At 34.0% G+C, this 17844-nt stretch overlaps 1 protein-coding gene across 2 annotated transcripts in view; it reads right to left on the bottom strand.

Moving 5' to 3' along the window:
• STAG1 (stromal antigen 1) overlaps positions 1–17844 on the bottom strand; it is a 415261-nt gene that overhangs the window by 45050 nt on the left and 352367 nt on the right. For both annotated transcript variants that reach the window (XM_021678881.2, XM_044920415.1), the window contains one exon: positions 13956–14036. In XM_021678881.2, coding sequence (XP_021534556.1) covers positions 13956–14036 — 81 coding nt within the window. The remainder of the gene's footprint in view (positions 1–13955; positions 14037–17844) is intronic.

Here is a 17844-nt window from a genome sequence, read left to right as displayed (position 1 = left end):
GTAATAAGATGAGGGAGCACAGCAGCACACTGAAAAAAATCAATTAAGCAACAAGTATGTCCTGAATTTCTCCCATATTCTCAGTACTCTGCAAAATGTCAAGGGAAGAAAAATAATTTTAAGACTGTGTCCATGCCCTCAAAGAGTTAACATCCTAGCAAGGAATTAGACCAGAGTAATTAAGTGTTCAAATTTTTCTGTATTAACTCTATCTGTAGCAGAGAAAGCTGAGCTGGAGGGACCTTCATAATAGGATGGTCTTTAATTTAAAATTGAATGAGTGAACAGGATTTAACTTGATGGTCATGTAATATTCAATTTGAAACATTTGGAAAGTATAAAAGAAAATTTAAATTTATCAAGCACCTAAATGTGTCAGACACTGGTTTGAGGGTGTATTGCCACATAATTTAATATTTATAACGATTAGAAGTAGTCATTGTTAGCAGGGGTTTGAAACCAGGACTGTCTGATATCAGATTCTCACTAATGAGACAGACACATGAAGATAATTCAGTATTACATTGATATTTAAAATAGTAAGGAAGAGTTATTAAATTAGCAAAGGCTGGTGATGTAGAAATCACTTTTAAAAAGTACTCTATTAAACTAAAGTTCTTGAAGCTACTTTTTTTTGTACAGGTAACAGTACTTATTCCTTTTTGGGATCTTCACATCCCAAATAAAGATAAACTTAAAAAATTATACACATTTCCTTTTGCTAACATGAATGTAGTATTTGGAAGAAAGAATAAGCTCTTTGTACAGAACAGTAAAAAGAACAGTCTCAAAAACTTTTATTGTTCCTGCAGATGAATATCCAATAACCAAAACTCAACGTTCTTTGACCTTCTCTAATTTCAAAGATTCATTATACATTAGGGGAAACAGACACGAGAACAGGCAGCTGCAATAGAATATAAGGAGCACTATGTTGGAAAGCCTAATCCAGAGTCAAAAGTAGTCACAAAGGGTTTCCAAAGAAGATAACATGTAAGCTGAGTTTTGAACAACAACTAAAAATTATCTAGCTATAGGAAAAGGTATCCCAGAGGGCACAAAATGTTGAAAAGCCTGAACGTGCTTTTGAGAGGCTGTTAATTTATTGTAGCTGGGGCACAAATAGGGAGGAGAGAGCAAGAGAGAAAGCTGAAGAGGAAAACAGGATCCATTTCCATTTAAATGGAAGATCATTTAAAATTCCATGTTAAATCATCTGGATATTATCCTAATGGAAATAAAGAACTACTGTAGAAGCCTATTTATCAGGAGAGTGCTAAAATTTTGTTTTCAAGAATCATATTCTAAGCAGATGGAGAATGATGTGGAATAGGGAGGCTAGTTAATGGTAAATACAATCTTCTGCTGAATGCTTATTATATACCCAGTACTGTGTTCTATGGGCCATAAATTTAAATTTCACAATCACTGTATGAAGTAAGTGTTAATATTCCTTTTCTACAGATGAGGAAACTGAACTTCAGAACACCCATACATTCTGGGTGATAGAGTACGGATCCAAATATGGGGTTATCTGACTCTTCTGACTCTAAAGTCCATGCTCTTAACTCATTATTCTGTTTCCTTACAGAAGGAAAACAAAGGCCATGGGAATAATTTAGAATGAGGGCCTGAAAATAAAATGTTGGCAATAAAGATGTGAATAGACTGAAGAGAAATTAAAGCAGCAGCACAGAATTTACGAACTAATCAGAATGGGGGCTGTTGATTAATCCTAAATTTTTAGGTAGTCACCTACTAGGTGCATGACGGTGTAAATCACTGAAATAGTTAACACACAAAAAAATGCTAACATAACAGTTCAATTTTGGAGATGATGATCTGAGATTCCTGAAAAATATCCTACTGGAGATGTTTAGTAGGCAGTTCAATATAGGAGTTCAAAGCCCATGGGAAAGAATTTGAGCAAGAATAAATATCTGGGAGCCCTTGGCATTTAGATGGCACTCTGCCACTCAGGTGGCAGAGAGCTAGATGCCACCTGATCACAGGACCCCGGGATCATGACCTGAGTGAAGGCAGACGCTTAACCCACTGAGCCTATCCAGGCGCCCCTGTTGATCTTTTTAATAGAAAAATTTTGAGTATGTTTTCTGAATGAATAACTGAAAGAAAAACAAAAAGCAAGCCAGGCTACTGATTAGCTATGTGACCTTAGAAAACTTATTTTATGTCTCAGGATTACAGAGCTTAAAAATCTGTAACTGAATCTGATCTATGAGGTTCTATGGCATCCTGTGATTCTGTTGAATTAAATCCTAGGCATTCAGATGAGAACAGATAGGTGCTAACTGGTAAACCTCCTAGTATTCAAAGGATGAATGTTCACTGTTCCCTTGCTAGTACCTAGAATAGTGTTTGGCACATGGCAGGTGTTTAATAAATATTTACCGAATGAAATGCAAGTATAAATAATACAGATGATACTACAATCCTAGGGTCAAATGTGTCATGTGTTCATTTTATCAAACTATGAACAGAGGTTTTAAAAAAATGATGCTAGGAGGTATTAATGCCCCTTTACTTCCTTAAATTTCTTGGTTAGTGTGCAAAGAAGCAGTCTAGGGAATCAGCTATCTTTGGAGTTGGAGGCAAAGTATTCCTTTAAAGGTCAATCATAAAGCAGATATGTCTATGTAAAATGACAACTTGCCAATTCATTTGAAGAGTTGCAAATTTAACATCGCAACTAAGTAAGCAACCTACCGATGACTAATCAGAACTATTTTAAGAAGAAACTGGAAATGGGAAGCAACCAAGAAAATGGAAGCTAAAGGCCTTTAGCAGTGAGGTTTGGACTAGATTTGGATGCAACTTAAATATTATTTGAGTGCTCAAGAAAGTTAATTTTATTGTAGCCAATTAGATTCCATTAGAAGAAATAAATACCAACAGGTTTAGGTAAAAGTGCAGAGATACTGTATATTTTAACTAATCTTATATGGCAAGTCCCTTTAAACAGCTGGGAATAGAATTTAGGTTCTTGTGGATTTCAGAATATAGTACTTTTATTCACTCTACAATTTCCTACTTTATTATGTGGGCATCTTACTATATTTCATTTGATTTAAATAGTTAGAATAATTCCCAAGACTGTGATTGTGCTCAAGTTAAGGCAGGCAGCCACTATTGGGATACATGGTAGTAAATATCTTTAGAAATTTTCCAGATGTTAAATCAAAATTTTAAAAGAGGTTCAGGGTTTGCCAGTTTAAAACTCCAGTATTAAGGTAAGTTTCATAGAGTGGGCTTTGTTCTTAATGTCCTTTGAAAAACAATAATAGATGATATTCAAAAGGATAAGAAAAAGTAAAAGAAATATAAAAACATTTTAAATAGGGCCAATAATAAGAACTTAGTTTAAACTACTAAAGTTAGCACATTTACTTGAACTCTTAAAATATAAACCATTGGCTGTTTTAAAATTTGAGGAAAGTTGTTACATTCCATATATTCTGGAATGGAAAACCTTCTTTCCTACTGTAATAGCTGTAGTCATTATGAAAAAAATTAAATATGCTTAACTTACATTGAATAAACAGGAACATTTTTATATGTAGCTTTTTTCTGGGCTAGAATTCAATAATAATAAAGTTAACATTTACTGGCACTTACCGTGTACCAGGCACTACTCTAAGCTTTTCGTGAATTAACTCAACTAATCCTCATAACTGTGATGGGTACTGATATTATTATCACTCTCCCATTTTACATACGAAGAAATAGGCACAGAGATGTTAAATGCAGCTTAACCATTTTGCTATAATGATCTTTTCTATAAAGTGAGAAAATTAATATGTTGAGGAAATAGACATTATGGAGATAAGAAATTTGAAACTCAAATTAAATATATATATATGAACAAAAAAGCTAGCGAACCCAATGGACACTGAAACTGAAAAACAAGCCAAGAACAAGATATGCTGATTATCTAGACTGCAATTTTAAGAAACTAGAATGTTTAGGGAGTACCTCTACAGCTCTGAACACTTATTTTACTTATAAATCTCCTTTCTAGCCAGAGTACCTGAATTACAGAGGTGAGAACTAAAGACACAGAGCAAAAAGAAGAGTAATCTACTACTCTCTCTTAGGCCAGTATAAGCTATATATGAACTAACTATATGGTACTTCTTTTCAAATGCTTTTTCCTAAATGAAACCAGTGTTTTCTCTTCTTTTCAGAAAGCAGCTTGGCATCATGGACACTTTTCCCAAGTAGCTATGGAAAGGAATTCAAATGGGTCAGGTGATAAGATTTTCCTGAGATTTAAGTTATAATATCTTTGGGTTAGATTCTTTTGTATCCATTTTGGAAGTTGTTTCACTAGCCTGGCCAAAGTTTTTTGCTTCTTCTGTTTTTCTTCCTGGTAGATCTACTGAAACCAAGAACTTCAAGGAATTAAGATGTTTTACACCTGGTTGGCAAAATCTCAACAATGAAAAACCCTGAATAAGGCTGGCATAATTAAGATGGTGAATTTATCATATAAGCCATATCTGAAAGACGTTTTCTCAAAGGCACAAAGGCTCAAAGCTGACTTACTCTAACCTCTTAAGAAGAAAAACAGATCTTAAATGTAGACTGCCCCTTAAGAACCGCCCCTTAAGAACCAAGTATCTCAATATGACTATAATCAGTGAAGAAAGGTCAGAGTTTAGTTCCTACACACACAAATATAGTAGCTAGTGTAGGTTTGAGATACAGCATGGCAGATTTTGTCCTCCCTCTGTATTTTAGAATAATGAGGGAAGTCAAGTTTCTTACTTTGGTCCTAACAGTCACTATGTCCCCCCTGTACTTCTGACTTCTCCTTTAGCTTCCTTCATCTTTGTACATTTTTATTATGTATCACATTATGTATCTAGAGAAAGACAAAATTTAGCTGTCTTTTTATTTACAGTTATGAAATACCATTAAGATAATCACAGCCAGAGCCTGAAGCCATGGGAAAACTAATAGTATATACATAAAACTAGTTTAACATTATCTGGCAAATATACATTTTAAGAATGGGCAGGAATAGAACAGAAATGTTGTAAAATAAGGACCAAGACCAGGTCAAAGATGTTAGAATATGAAAATAAAGCCTGTGAAGAATTAGTGATCAACTTTCATGATAAAGAAAGGGCACAAAACTAGTTACCCAGAATAGACAAATAGGATTATTGACAAAGCCTGGTAAACAAGAGCAAGGGGTTATACCTTGTGAGGCCAGGGACTGGCAAACTTTTTGTGTGAAGAGTCAGACAGTAATATTTTAGGCTTCATGGGTCATACAGTCTCTGTCCCAACTACTCTGTCACTGTAGTATAAAAGCAGCCCTAGATAGTACATGAATGAATGAACATGGCTGTGTTCCATTAAAACTTTATTATAAAGGGGCACCTGAGTGGCTCAGTTGTTAAGTATCTGCCTTCGGCTCAGGTCACGATCCCAGAGTTCTGGGATCGAGCCCCACATCGGGCTCCCTGCTCAGCCAGAAGCCTGCTTCTCCCCCCTGCTTGTGTTCCCTCTCTCGCTACGTCTCTCTCTGTCAAATAAATAAATAAAATCTTAAAAAAAAAAAAAAAACAACTTTATTATAAAAACAGGGGTCAGGCCAGATTTGGTCCATAAGCTATAGTGTGCCCAGTCTATACTGCGCTATAAAGCTCTTTGGAGCATAAACTGTGTTATGTTTACCTGTACTTAGCACCATTACTAACACATAATGAGGCTCATTATATTATTTTTCAGCCCAACTAAGTCATTGTCCACATTAAATATGATAAAAACAAATGGAACTAAATTCATTCACTTGGGACACATCAGTGAGCAAAAGACATAGTAAAAAGCATCACCACTGTGATGGGGTAAACCCTATGTAATACCTTAAAAATTGCTTTCTTGTATGAATCACTGCTACTAGCCTTTCTTTTGGGGGGTGGGTGTGCCACTTTTGTGAATACACATTAAAATAACTATTGAGGGGCACCTGGGTGGCTCAGTCGTTAAGCATCTACCTTCAGCTCAGGTCATGATCCCAGGGTCCTGGGATGGAGCCCTGCATTGGGGGGAAGCCTCCTTTTCCCTTTCCCGCTACCCCTGCTTGTGTTCCCTCTCTCGCTGTCTCTTTCTCTGTCAAATAAATAAATAAAATCTTAAAAAAAATAAAATAACTACTGAATATTTAAACCCCAAATGTAATGCCTAGTTTTCAACGTTGTTGCTGTTTTTGGTAATTTGAATCCCCAACTGCTGACTCCTGCCTTTGCCTCAGACTAATCTACTTATGATCCAGGAACCCTTAAGCTGCCTACTATAATTCCAAAGCACCTGCCTTATTTTCTATAGTGTACAAAGATGAAGGAAGCTAAAGGAGGAGTCAGAAGGGTAGGGGAAAAGTAGTAGCTGTTAGGACTAAATTGAGAGGCTTGAATTCCCGAATTATTCCAAGATACAGATAGAGAACAAAAATCTACCATGCTCTTTCTCAAACCTACACTAGCTATTGAGCATGTTTACATACTCCCACAGCCTTAGATAACAGTTCATTTAGTATCAATTCTTCGTTTGGAAAGGGGAGATTAGGAGAGCACAGACTAGGACTTCAATTTAATGCCATCAAAACAACAGTTGTTGCCTGCTAAAACATTTCCTTCAATTCAGTCTTCCTCAAAACCCTATCCAACAGTGAATATCACATACACATTAGGAAACTGAAGTTCAAAGATGAAGTAACTTGCTTATCTTTGCCACAGGTGGTCAAAGATGGCACCAAAATTTGAACTTAGATTTAACTTCAAAGATCATGCTCCAACACAAAAAATGCTGGAAATATACCCTATTTATAAACTAGGAGCTCCTTATATATATAAGTTGGGTCTGTAACAAGAAGTCATTTAACAAATACCTAGTAATTTTAGAATGGCTGCTGGAAAAAAAAATTTTTTTAAAACAAAAAAACTACTTTAGGAAGGAAAAGGCATTATGGTATCAGAGGATATTAAGTACAATATGAAACACACATTTCCTTTCTATTCAAATAAATGGACAGACAGGAAAGTAAACTTTTATCATTAATTTTGGTCAGGCATATCTCCAATCTTTGTACTAGAAAGTGGGAAGTGTTATGTTTTGTTTAAATATTCTTACTATTGCTTTAGACTTCTGATAAGCTCAGTTTAAATACACTCTTACATTATAATAATTGTTACTTAGAACAGATCTTCTCAGTCCTGGCTTATTTTTTGTATCATAAAGTATTAAATATGTTAAGGAGTTTCAGTATTTATAAAATGGGTCCTTTAAAGACCACTGTCCCTGGGTAAGTAAGTAAAAACAGCATCTGACTAAATAGGCTAGTAAAGCTAAGGAAGCCTTATACTGTCTTTCCCTACCAGACAGCAATTTTTAAAACTGGAATCCCAGGAATAGGGTTGCAAACAACACATAATTCTTAATGGAATGTTAGACTCATGACTTGTAAGTTCTTTTCTAAATTGAACATATTTAACTTTTGGTTTTCAGAGGAATTTAGAATATTAGAGTTAGATAAAATTTTGGAGAAGTTTAGAATTTGGTATAAACAGCCACCTTCTTCAGTATTCCAGATTTTTTTTTTTTAAAGAACATTCTGAGGGTTGAACAAGAAATGGATTTAAACAAGACCTGGATCTTTCTCCCCTGACTTTCCTAGACCAGCCAATCAGGCACTAGAGATAGGACATAATATTAATAGAAACATAACTATCAAAGAATGACTCTGAAGTCATGGAACAATCAAAAGGAAAGGCTTTAAATTAACTACATAGTTACTGAGGATAGAATCCTCATGAAATATAAGGTAGGGGGAAACATTCAAGAAGAAAAGAATGAAGTAAAATGGTTATACACTACTAAAAATTTGTTCCTAGAGGGACAGCTATTATTTCCCGCTATTGGCCCCATTCCCTTCCCCCCACAAAGCAGTTAATTCTGCAGATGGAGAGATGCTATCTGTATTTTGTTATTACAGGAATTTGGGGCAAGGTCCCAAGTGAGCTATCTCTCTTATTCATTGTTATTCTAAATGACTGGGAAGGGAAGAGAAAAGAAAGAGGTGTAGAAAGCAGCCTATAGATTTTTACACATTTGAGCCTATTTCTAGTACACTTCTAAAAATGTACATTTTTATGAAGAATAGCAAGGTTATACATGTCTCTTCACTGGGCTAGGCCATCATCAGTCCCATCTTCATCCTAACTCTTCCCTTCCTCAGTCTTTTTGTAGGTAAACAAGCTGGAATTTTCAGAGGAGACACTTCAGTCAAGAGGGTAATGGAGGAATAAGTTGTGCAGCTAAACACCTCAATAACTTACAGCTACCCAAGGGATGTTGATTTTCTTTAACTTAGAAGACTAGGAATAGGGCCAGGGTCCAGAAGGCAGGGATGTTTGCCCCAGGCCCTCCCTACTGCTGTCTATAATAGGAACATGCAGGGTAAGGCAGAGAGCTACAAATTTAAGATTACAGAGAGTAGGACAGCTCCTCCCAGGAGGAAAACAAATATTGAGGATAAATTCTAGATCCCCAGGCCAAAAATGGCAATAGGGGCATTATATTAGCCCTAACTCTTATTTACCTGGCTCTTTAAATGTCTTTGTATCTGTCCAGAAGGAGCTGAAGGAAGAAGGATGTTTTCTGTTAGAGAAGAGAAACTGAAGGCTGCTTCTACAGGACCAGCACTAGGGGGCACCGGAGCAAAGTATACTGAGCATGACCTGTGTGACTGCCAAAGAGCTTCAACTCTGGAAATTAGGGGAACAGAGGAAATACCCATTGGTAAAACCCAATGCACTTCTAATTCAAATAAAGATCTAATCCTGTTCTTGATATAGTCTTTTCATATACTTTATCTTATGAAAGTGTTCACTGTTGTGTTAAATTATAACTTGAATTTAAACCAAATATAACTACCATTCATAATTTTCTGAATGACAGTGTTCATAACAATAGAGAAGAAAAATAAATTTTAGAAAGTACACTCTAAAAGCAATTTGGCAATATATACCAAGGCTTAAAAGTATGTACCATCTTTGACCCAGCAGTTCCATTTCTAAGAATATAACACAAGATGAAACAATGTAACACAGAACAAGCTTTTGTACCAGAATGCCCATCATGGCATTAATTTTATTCATTAAAATGCTTAAACAACCTAAATATCCAAGAGACAAGAGTTGTAAAATAAATTATAGTATAGCTACACAATGGACTATCGTGCATACATTAAAAATACTATCTACAAACATGTCTTAGAAACTGAAGGAAATGTTGATTGAAGAGACACAAAATTTTGTAAACTGTAAATACATTACAGTAAGACTGAAGTAAGTTAGAAAAAGTACTGCAAGAAAACACACCAAAATATTAACAGTGATAGTTATCCACAGGTGGTAAGATTCAGAAATTTTATTTATATATTTTTTACAATGAACAAGTACTTAAGTAAGAGAGCCCGAATTTATGAAAACCAATCTATTTTATACCCAAAACTAGTAAGTATAATTAATTAAAAACATAAGTGACCTCCTCAGAGATTTAAATGAATTTCTATAAATGTAATAGTGAGTAGAGAAAAACAGTAGTTAGCTGTCTAATTCCTCACTAGCAAAATGGTTCATTTCACATTAACATAGTAATTGCTCAACGACAAAAACCAAAAACAATTCATTTAAGAACACTTTCAAGCTGTCTCTAAATGACCAACATTATACATGTTAAATATATAGACCCCAGGAGGCTAGTGTATTAAATTTAATTTTCAGTAAACAAATTAAAAGGAAAAAAAGGATAGAATGCATTACCAAAGTCTTCTGTATACTTTAACTGTAACTCACTGGCATTAGAAACAGGTATTTAAAATCACAGCAACTTCTCATTAAACGTATTCCATTGGGGATACCAAATGATGAAAAAAACCTGGCTGTGTGACATAATTTACCTAACTTTTCAGTACCCAACTGATTAACAGACATTGTCAGCTTGTGTTCAGCAAGGAGTCAACCGATGTGCCCTTAGAAAATTTGTTTAAAAACAATGAAACTCTAGAATTAGTTGTATTAAAAGCTTAATAATGGAAGAATTTAAAAAGTGCTAACAGAAAAATTACTAGACTGAGATTCAAAAGACTTGTGCTCTAAGTTTCAGATCTTAATCACGTTCCAATGTTTCTAAGTATCAGGTTCCTTATCTGTACAATGGGATTATCATAACATCCACTTTATAGAATTATTAGGAAGACTTAATGAAGTTAAGGCATTTAATTCAAGTGATAAAATACCAACAAAGTAATAATAACAACAGTGTCCCCTTCTAGGCCTTATCTAAAACAACCAGGTCTCATCAAATCACTTTCAAATTTCCTTATAGCTCACATTTATAAACAACAGAATAATATTGCTACAGCAAATAAGATACAGGACACACTATGCATTTTTCCAGTTTTCATCCAAGTTCAACAACTCTGAGTTATATGTGATAAATCAAAACCTAAGATTAGGATGGGAGAATCAGGATATTTCTGAAACTTTTGTGATAAAATTATCACTGTTAGATATAGTCTTCAACAAAAACAACCCCTCAGACAGTATCAAAAGGTATAAAGCAAAAATGAATTTCTCTCCTTCGTATTCTTGCCCCCAAAGAATTTCTCTTTCCCAGAGTTAACCACTGTTAAGATTCTCATATATCTATCCAGACATCTGCAATTATAGCAGTTATTAACCTTAGCAGATTGAAGAATTTTATTTTATTTATTTATTAAAGATTTTATTTATTTATTTGACAGAGAGAGACACAGTGAGAGAGGGAACACAAGCAGGGGGAGTGGGAGAGGGAGAAGCAGGCTTCCCGCCGAGCAGGAAGCCCGATGCGGGGCTCGATCCCAGGACCCTAGGATCATGACCTGAGCCGAAGGCAAGTGCTTAACAACTGAGCCACCCAGGCACCTCAGATTGAAGAATTTTAGAGCTAGAAATGATTGGCCCAATACAACTTTCAATTTTGTAAATAAGTAACCTGACACAGATAAGTGGTTATTTTAGTTGTTATTAATATCTGGAAAGCATTTCACAATAGATAAAATGCTTTGACATACCTTATCTGTTTTAAAATTATTCAAGCGACTTGCCTTAAGGTTATTTATATAACAAACTAATGATGTGGCTGGAACTATAGTTAGGAAGTTGATATCTTATCGGGGGAATATTAATATTATAGATTAAATTCATACAAAGCTTATGTATATGGATCTTAAATTTTCAAAGATATCCTACATCACAAAAGGGATTAGAAAGTTCGGCAATTACTGATCTAGTAATTATTATATAAAAGAGTCATTACAATAATTGTTTTAAAAGGAGAAATCTTAGCAATGAGAGATTAATTTTTAAAGTTTGCTTGTGTCTTGCAAATTCATGCTTTTCAAGATTATCACTTAGAGAACCACTTTTAAATGACAGCTATAAATGACACCCAATGATTATTGAATATACTTTGGTTAAAAAAAATTACCAACAACTTCAAAATGAGAAGAAATAATTTGAGAGACACTTTAGTAAGGAGAATTTCACGTATGATATAAATGCACACAAAGCTTTATACAGAAATCAACTGAACAATAAAGCACTTAAAAGATGCTGCAGCATTTTCTGACATAAAGAAAATCAGTGTTGACCACAAGAGCTGCATTGCCACTTGGCAAGGACAACTACAAAATCTGCATTATGAGAAATGATAAAAAAATGAAGATATCTTTTATTAGAAGAATGAGTCAGACCAAAATTAAACAGAAAGCTAAGGAATTTCAAAATAATTCTACTGTAAGAGGGCTAAAAAAAATAGAAAATATTCAAAGAAGTGGGGTCAAGAACAGAGATTCTCACTCCAATTATGGAATATAGTTGCAAAAGAACAAAACTGAAATTAAATTTAATAGAGAAATTAACCATTTAATTATGCTTATTTTTTGGGCACATATATAGTCCAAATTTAATAAATGCAAAGAATCAATATTCAGCCAAATAACAAACAGCTCAGATAACCTAAATGATCTCAGAAAAAAATGGAATACCAAAAGCAACCAGATGAAAAAATCAAAATAAAAGTAAATTATGTGTAATATATAAGCTATCAAATTTTAACATATATATTCAAACTCCTTTAATTTTACCATATTAAGGAACATTTCAAAAACACGAAACCATAATACACTGTAAAGTGACTTTAGTTACTAATAAAAGGTTAACTTTGATTTTTGCTTTTCAAGACTAAAATTGTCAATAAAATATAAAAACCAGGAGGCTAACTAATACATTACTGTTGCTCTAACTGAAAATAAATAAAAACCCCAATTACTTTCTAAAGGCAGAGATATCCTCAAATTATTAGTCAGGAAAGAAAAGAATGCTCCATATCATGCTGGTGGTTCTATAATGTATTAACCTTCTTTACTAGTTGAACAGCCTCTGTTTTGTTAAGATGAGGATATGTAAACACTGTAATATATTTACTTGGTTCTTTATCAAGTGTTTGCTCTTTATAAACATATGTCCAAGCTCTCTCATTTCATGAAACAACTGAAATATATTTATTTATAATTATGTTTGTATCAGATAATTCCAAGGTATAAATAGCACTTTTTGGGTCTGTTTCTCTTCATGGTTCTGTTCATGGTTTCTTGTTTACTTTTAAGTTGAGTTAATTTTTACTATAAGTTCATTTTTCTTAAAATTTTATTTGCCTTTTTTTTTTTTTTTAAGATTTTGTTTATTTGACAGAGACACAGCAAGAGAGGGAACACAAGCAGGGGGAGTGGGAGAGGGAGAAGCAGGCCTCCCGCGGAGCAGGGAGCCCCAGTGTGGGGCTCGATACCAGGACCCTTGGATGGAGCCCCAATGCAGGGCTCCATCCCAGGACCCTGGGATCATGACCCGAGTGGAAGGCAGACACTTAATGATTGAGCCACCCAGGCGCCCCTTATTTGCCTCTTTGAGGCAAATTCCTTCAGAAAGAATTTACATTTGATTGTGTTAGGTGCTTGGAGATACCACCAACGAATATTTTAAATCAAAATCTTAACTTGCTTTTTAAATTTTTTAATGGACTACTGATGTAGTATGGACTTAGGGTGGAAACCTACATGAAAGCTCACTCAAGGTTATAAACTTTCATGAAAGACCTATTTTCTCCCCTTTATTCAATGACAAATTTTAAGACAGGCTATTTTCCTTATATTCCCCCATAAATGGAGCTGTTGTAGGTTTATTTCTAATTTACCCTTGTGCTGGAAGTAGCTCTTTAGGGTTCCAACTTTAGAGATATGCTACCTGTTAGATATTCCACCCCTGAAGGGCCTTGGGATTTGTCTACATTAGAAAATATCCTCAAGGATAGTAGGCTTTAGGCTCCGTTTGACTCTCTTGGATCCTAGTTTCATTTAATCTCTGATTTGTACTTTCCTTTTTGTTTTGAATTGTCATGGCGAGATTAAAATTAAAAAAAATTATCTAACAATTTGTTTTTAACAAGAGTGTTATTTAGTTTGGGCCCAAGGTGCCATAATTCCATAACTAAGAGCTACATAGCATTACCTTCAATATTATTCTCTTTTTAATAGCATGTCACCTATCCGAGCTCTTGTGGTTTCTACTACAGTTATTTCTTGTAAGACTTTTAACTTTGTGTATCTATACAACTCTGCATCTATTGCTTGAAGAACTGGTTATCTTTCAAACAGGTAAAATATACTTACTCATAGGATAAAGCAAGAGTTGATAACAATAATTACTATATATTTCATTAAAATTATAATTTATTATAATAATTGGTAACAAATTATTAAATAATGATTTAAGCAAGGTTATTTTATTTTAGTAATAACTCTTCTGCCTTCAGAAACTCTTACTTACTTTGGAAGGAGAACCATCAGTAATTTTCACCAACTGCCAAAGTATCGAGTAATGGGAACACTGCAGTGCCTGTACGACTATCTGTATCAAATAAAAAAATTCAAACAAATGAGACATAATTTATGTTTGCATAGTATTAAGAGAACAATGTTTATCACAGTTTTTTCTTATAATATGGTTTCAAGTGCAAATTTTTGTAGCATTAATAAGAATGTGTAAAATAGTATTTGGTTAAAAAAAAGACAAACCAACGTATCAGTCTAAAGAATAAAGATATAATGTACGTTGATAAATATGGACCCAAATATCACTGTGCTTTAAACAAAAATCTACTGTTATGAATATTTTGCTTAGGTTTTTAAAGGGAGGTTGAAGAAATCATTTTTATCCAGATTTTATAATTAAATGATGATTTTAAAGCATTTTTACTATGAAATAGAACATTCATACAGAAATGTGCATAAAATATTTAATAAATTAATATAAAGAAAAATACCTTTGTAATCACCATCCAAATCAAGAAATAGAACATTGCTAGCACCTTCTCCCAATAAAATGTCTTTTTTCCCCCTCTAAGGGTAATAGGCATTTTGACTTATCAGTCAGTACATTTTAACAACCCAAGTCTGCACCTCTAAATACTGAGTTTATTACACACCTGGTTGTGAACATTATACAAATGGAATCATGCAGTATGAATTACTTTGAATCTGACTTCTTTCATTTTAACATTTATAGTTAAGATTTATACATAACTGTTGCATGTAGCTGTAGTTCATTATTTTTTGGTCTTGAACTGTATTTAGAATATCCTATTTATTCATTCTATTGTTGATTAGCTGGTTTTAGGCCATTATGAATAATGTTGCTACAAACTTTCTTATATATGTCTCCCGGTGTCCATGCATGCATTTGTCTAGCTCAGAGGTTCTTGAAGTTTTTAGTTCTCAGGACCTCTCTCTTAAAAATTACTAAAAAATTACTCTCAAAAAAACTACATTGCTTTTGTTTATGTGGGTTATTTAACAGATTTATCATATTGGAAATTAAAAATAATGTTTCAAATACGTATTAATTCATTTAAAAATTAAAGTAATTGTATCATAATAAAGTATGTATTTCTGAAAAAGAACTAAATTTCTAAAATGAAAAACATTTAGTGGGAAGAATGATAGTTTTACAGTTTTATAAATCTCTTTAATGTCTGGCTTAATAGAAAACAGGGTTTCAAATGTGCTTCTGCATTTTATTAAAATATGCTGTTTTGATTGAAATATATGAAGAAATCCAGTGTCACTGATTAGCTGGAAAAGGAAGGCATATTTTAATAGTCTTTGCAGGTAAATGTGGATATTCTTTGACACGACACCAATACTCCAATGTACATTTGTGAGAGAATGAGAATGAAAAAAGCAAATAACATCTTCCTCTTCTTATGAAAATAGTTTGACCTCATAGATGTGCCCTGGAAATCACCAGCGCTCTCCAAACTACACTTTGAGGGCCACTGCTCTAGGAATAAAATTGCTGGATTATATAGTATGTGTATGTTTAACTTTATGGATTTATTTATTTATTAAAGATTTTACTTATTCATTTGAGAGACAGAGACAGAAAGAGAGAGAGAAAGCATGAGTTGCGGGGGGGGGGCGCGTAGAGGCAGAGGGAGCAGACTGCCTGCTGAGCCAGGAGCCCGATGTGGGGTTCGATCCCAGGACCTAGACATCACAACCTGAGCCGAAGGCAGACACTTAACCATCTGAGCCGCCCAGGCGCCCCCAAGAGCACTATTTTAATGTAGTATTAACTTACATTAACTTATATCTCTCTCTCACTAATGGAGATGGGCAGGTTTTCATTTTTTTATTGGCACTGAATTCTTGTTTTATGAAAACTTGTCTCTGTTTTTCAGAGACAAATAACAGAATTCAGGAAAATAAAACTGATTAAGAATTATAACTACAGGAGAATTTCATTGTGGATAGGGCTTTTACTACATTTTTGTTTGAATACATGTCTTTACTGCAGTAAAGCATAACTAATAATATATTCCATTATTATAATATCTCTATTATCTTCCCCGCTTGATAAACTAAAAACTGTAAGAATAAATATATGTAGATAATAAATCAAAAGAGAAATCAGTAAATAGAATGCTGAAGGAAGTGGTTAGAATTTTAGCTGATTTTACTTCAAAAGTTTTAGGTTTCAAATCACATAAGCAAAAGATATCTCCAATGTCCCTATTCAGCACTAAAAATAAATCATCAGAGTTAGAGGAATGGGTAGTGCTACTTTTGATGCAACACCAGTGAGATGATGTCAGGGTTTTATCAAACATAATAATAAATGATTGACTCATGTCAGAATGCCAGAAACAAGACTACTGAAACACTGTCAAGTTAAAAACTTTAATGCTAAAGAAATCACCTTACTATATAGAAGACGCTCAGTACAGTACATGTATTAGTACTGAGACAAATTTTGATAACCTCTAATTTAGAATATAAGGTACACTGATAAAGTGATTTGTGTGGAAGGAAAAGAGAATATTAAAAAAAAATATCTTCAGTTTGAAACAACCTGAATTGTTAAATTACTAGAAAATATACAAATTAACATTATCAATGGGAAATTAAGATCTAGAAAAAAGTAATATTGAAGAATTGCTTAATTTTAGTTACCATTTCTCCTAATCATCACAAATATAATTTCCTTTCCTTATACATTTCTATTGACCTATATACTAGGAAATTATTCAAACTGTTCCAAAGTTTTGCAGAAGTTTCTTGGAGGTGATTATGAGGGAAGGAGACACTTGATCACTCCAATACTTATTTCAAACAGAGCATCCCCATTTTCATCTGTTTCATATATTGGCATTCATCATGCATTTACTTTAAGGGATCCACTGCATTATTTTAAAATAAAAAGCTCACTTTCATTGACTAGGAAGCATTTTGCCTTCTCACAGGTATAATTATATAATACAGCTGATCACATTTGAAAAGAAAATTTAGAACACTTCCTTCTGGGCTTTATACATCAGTCATATGGATATTGTATATCCTCCATACTAAGTGATGTTATCCCAACTTGTCCAGAAATCATTTATTCAGCAACTTCATCTTTCTGTAGTATAGACAGATGAAACAAGGACAAACAAACTGAAAAAGCCAAAAGAGATTGTTTTAACCAATGAGGACCAAAGTCCTTCTGCCTTTCCTTGATTAATACTCTGACCCTAGAGAGGATCTTTGATAATTATAGCAAATACTGGGCTGATGACAAAGAATTTCTTTTGACCCTACCCCTCTGTCCTCTTGTTTCCATTAGCTAACATTGTTCCTGGGAGGACATGATAATGTGTACTGCACATTTCTGGGCAAAAGTAGTTAAGAAGCAGGAGTGCCTTTTCCATCTTTTACTCTCCTACCTACCTGCAGGATATCAATGACCCAGGAGACCCTCGGTCCTTGAGTAAGTGGGTGGTGCAGTGACAGCCCACTTCCCTTAATTGCACTTTATAGGTATGGGCGTGAGAAATAAATTTCTATTGTGTTAAGCCACTAAGATATTGAGATTAATCTATTATAGCAGTTAGCATTACCTTAATCAACATAAAAATGCTTAGTCCTTTCCCTTAATAATTACTTTTACCTATTTAAAGGAACCATAGCTCTCATCTTTGATTAACAGATTGAATTAATGAGAATCATTCAACCTCTGGCTAATGGTATCACACATCTTGAAGATGAACTGAAGATTACTTTCCATGTAAATAAAGTCCAAATGATAAGCTCCTAGAATGTTTATGTTTAGAAAAACTGAATTTTGGGGGCGCCTGGGTTGCTCAGTTGTTAAGCGTCCGCCTTCGGCTCAGGTCATG

This window comes from Neomonachus schauinslandi, chromosome 1, assembly GCF_002201575.2.
Source record: "Neomonachus schauinslandi chromosome 1, ASM220157v2, whole genome shotgun sequence".
In the NCBI taxonomy this organism is placed as follows: domain Eukaryota; kingdom Metazoa; phylum Chordata; class Mammalia; order Carnivora; family Phocidae; genus Neomonachus; species Neomonachus schauinslandi.
This window is presented reverse-complemented; position numbering and strand designations above follow the sequence as displayed.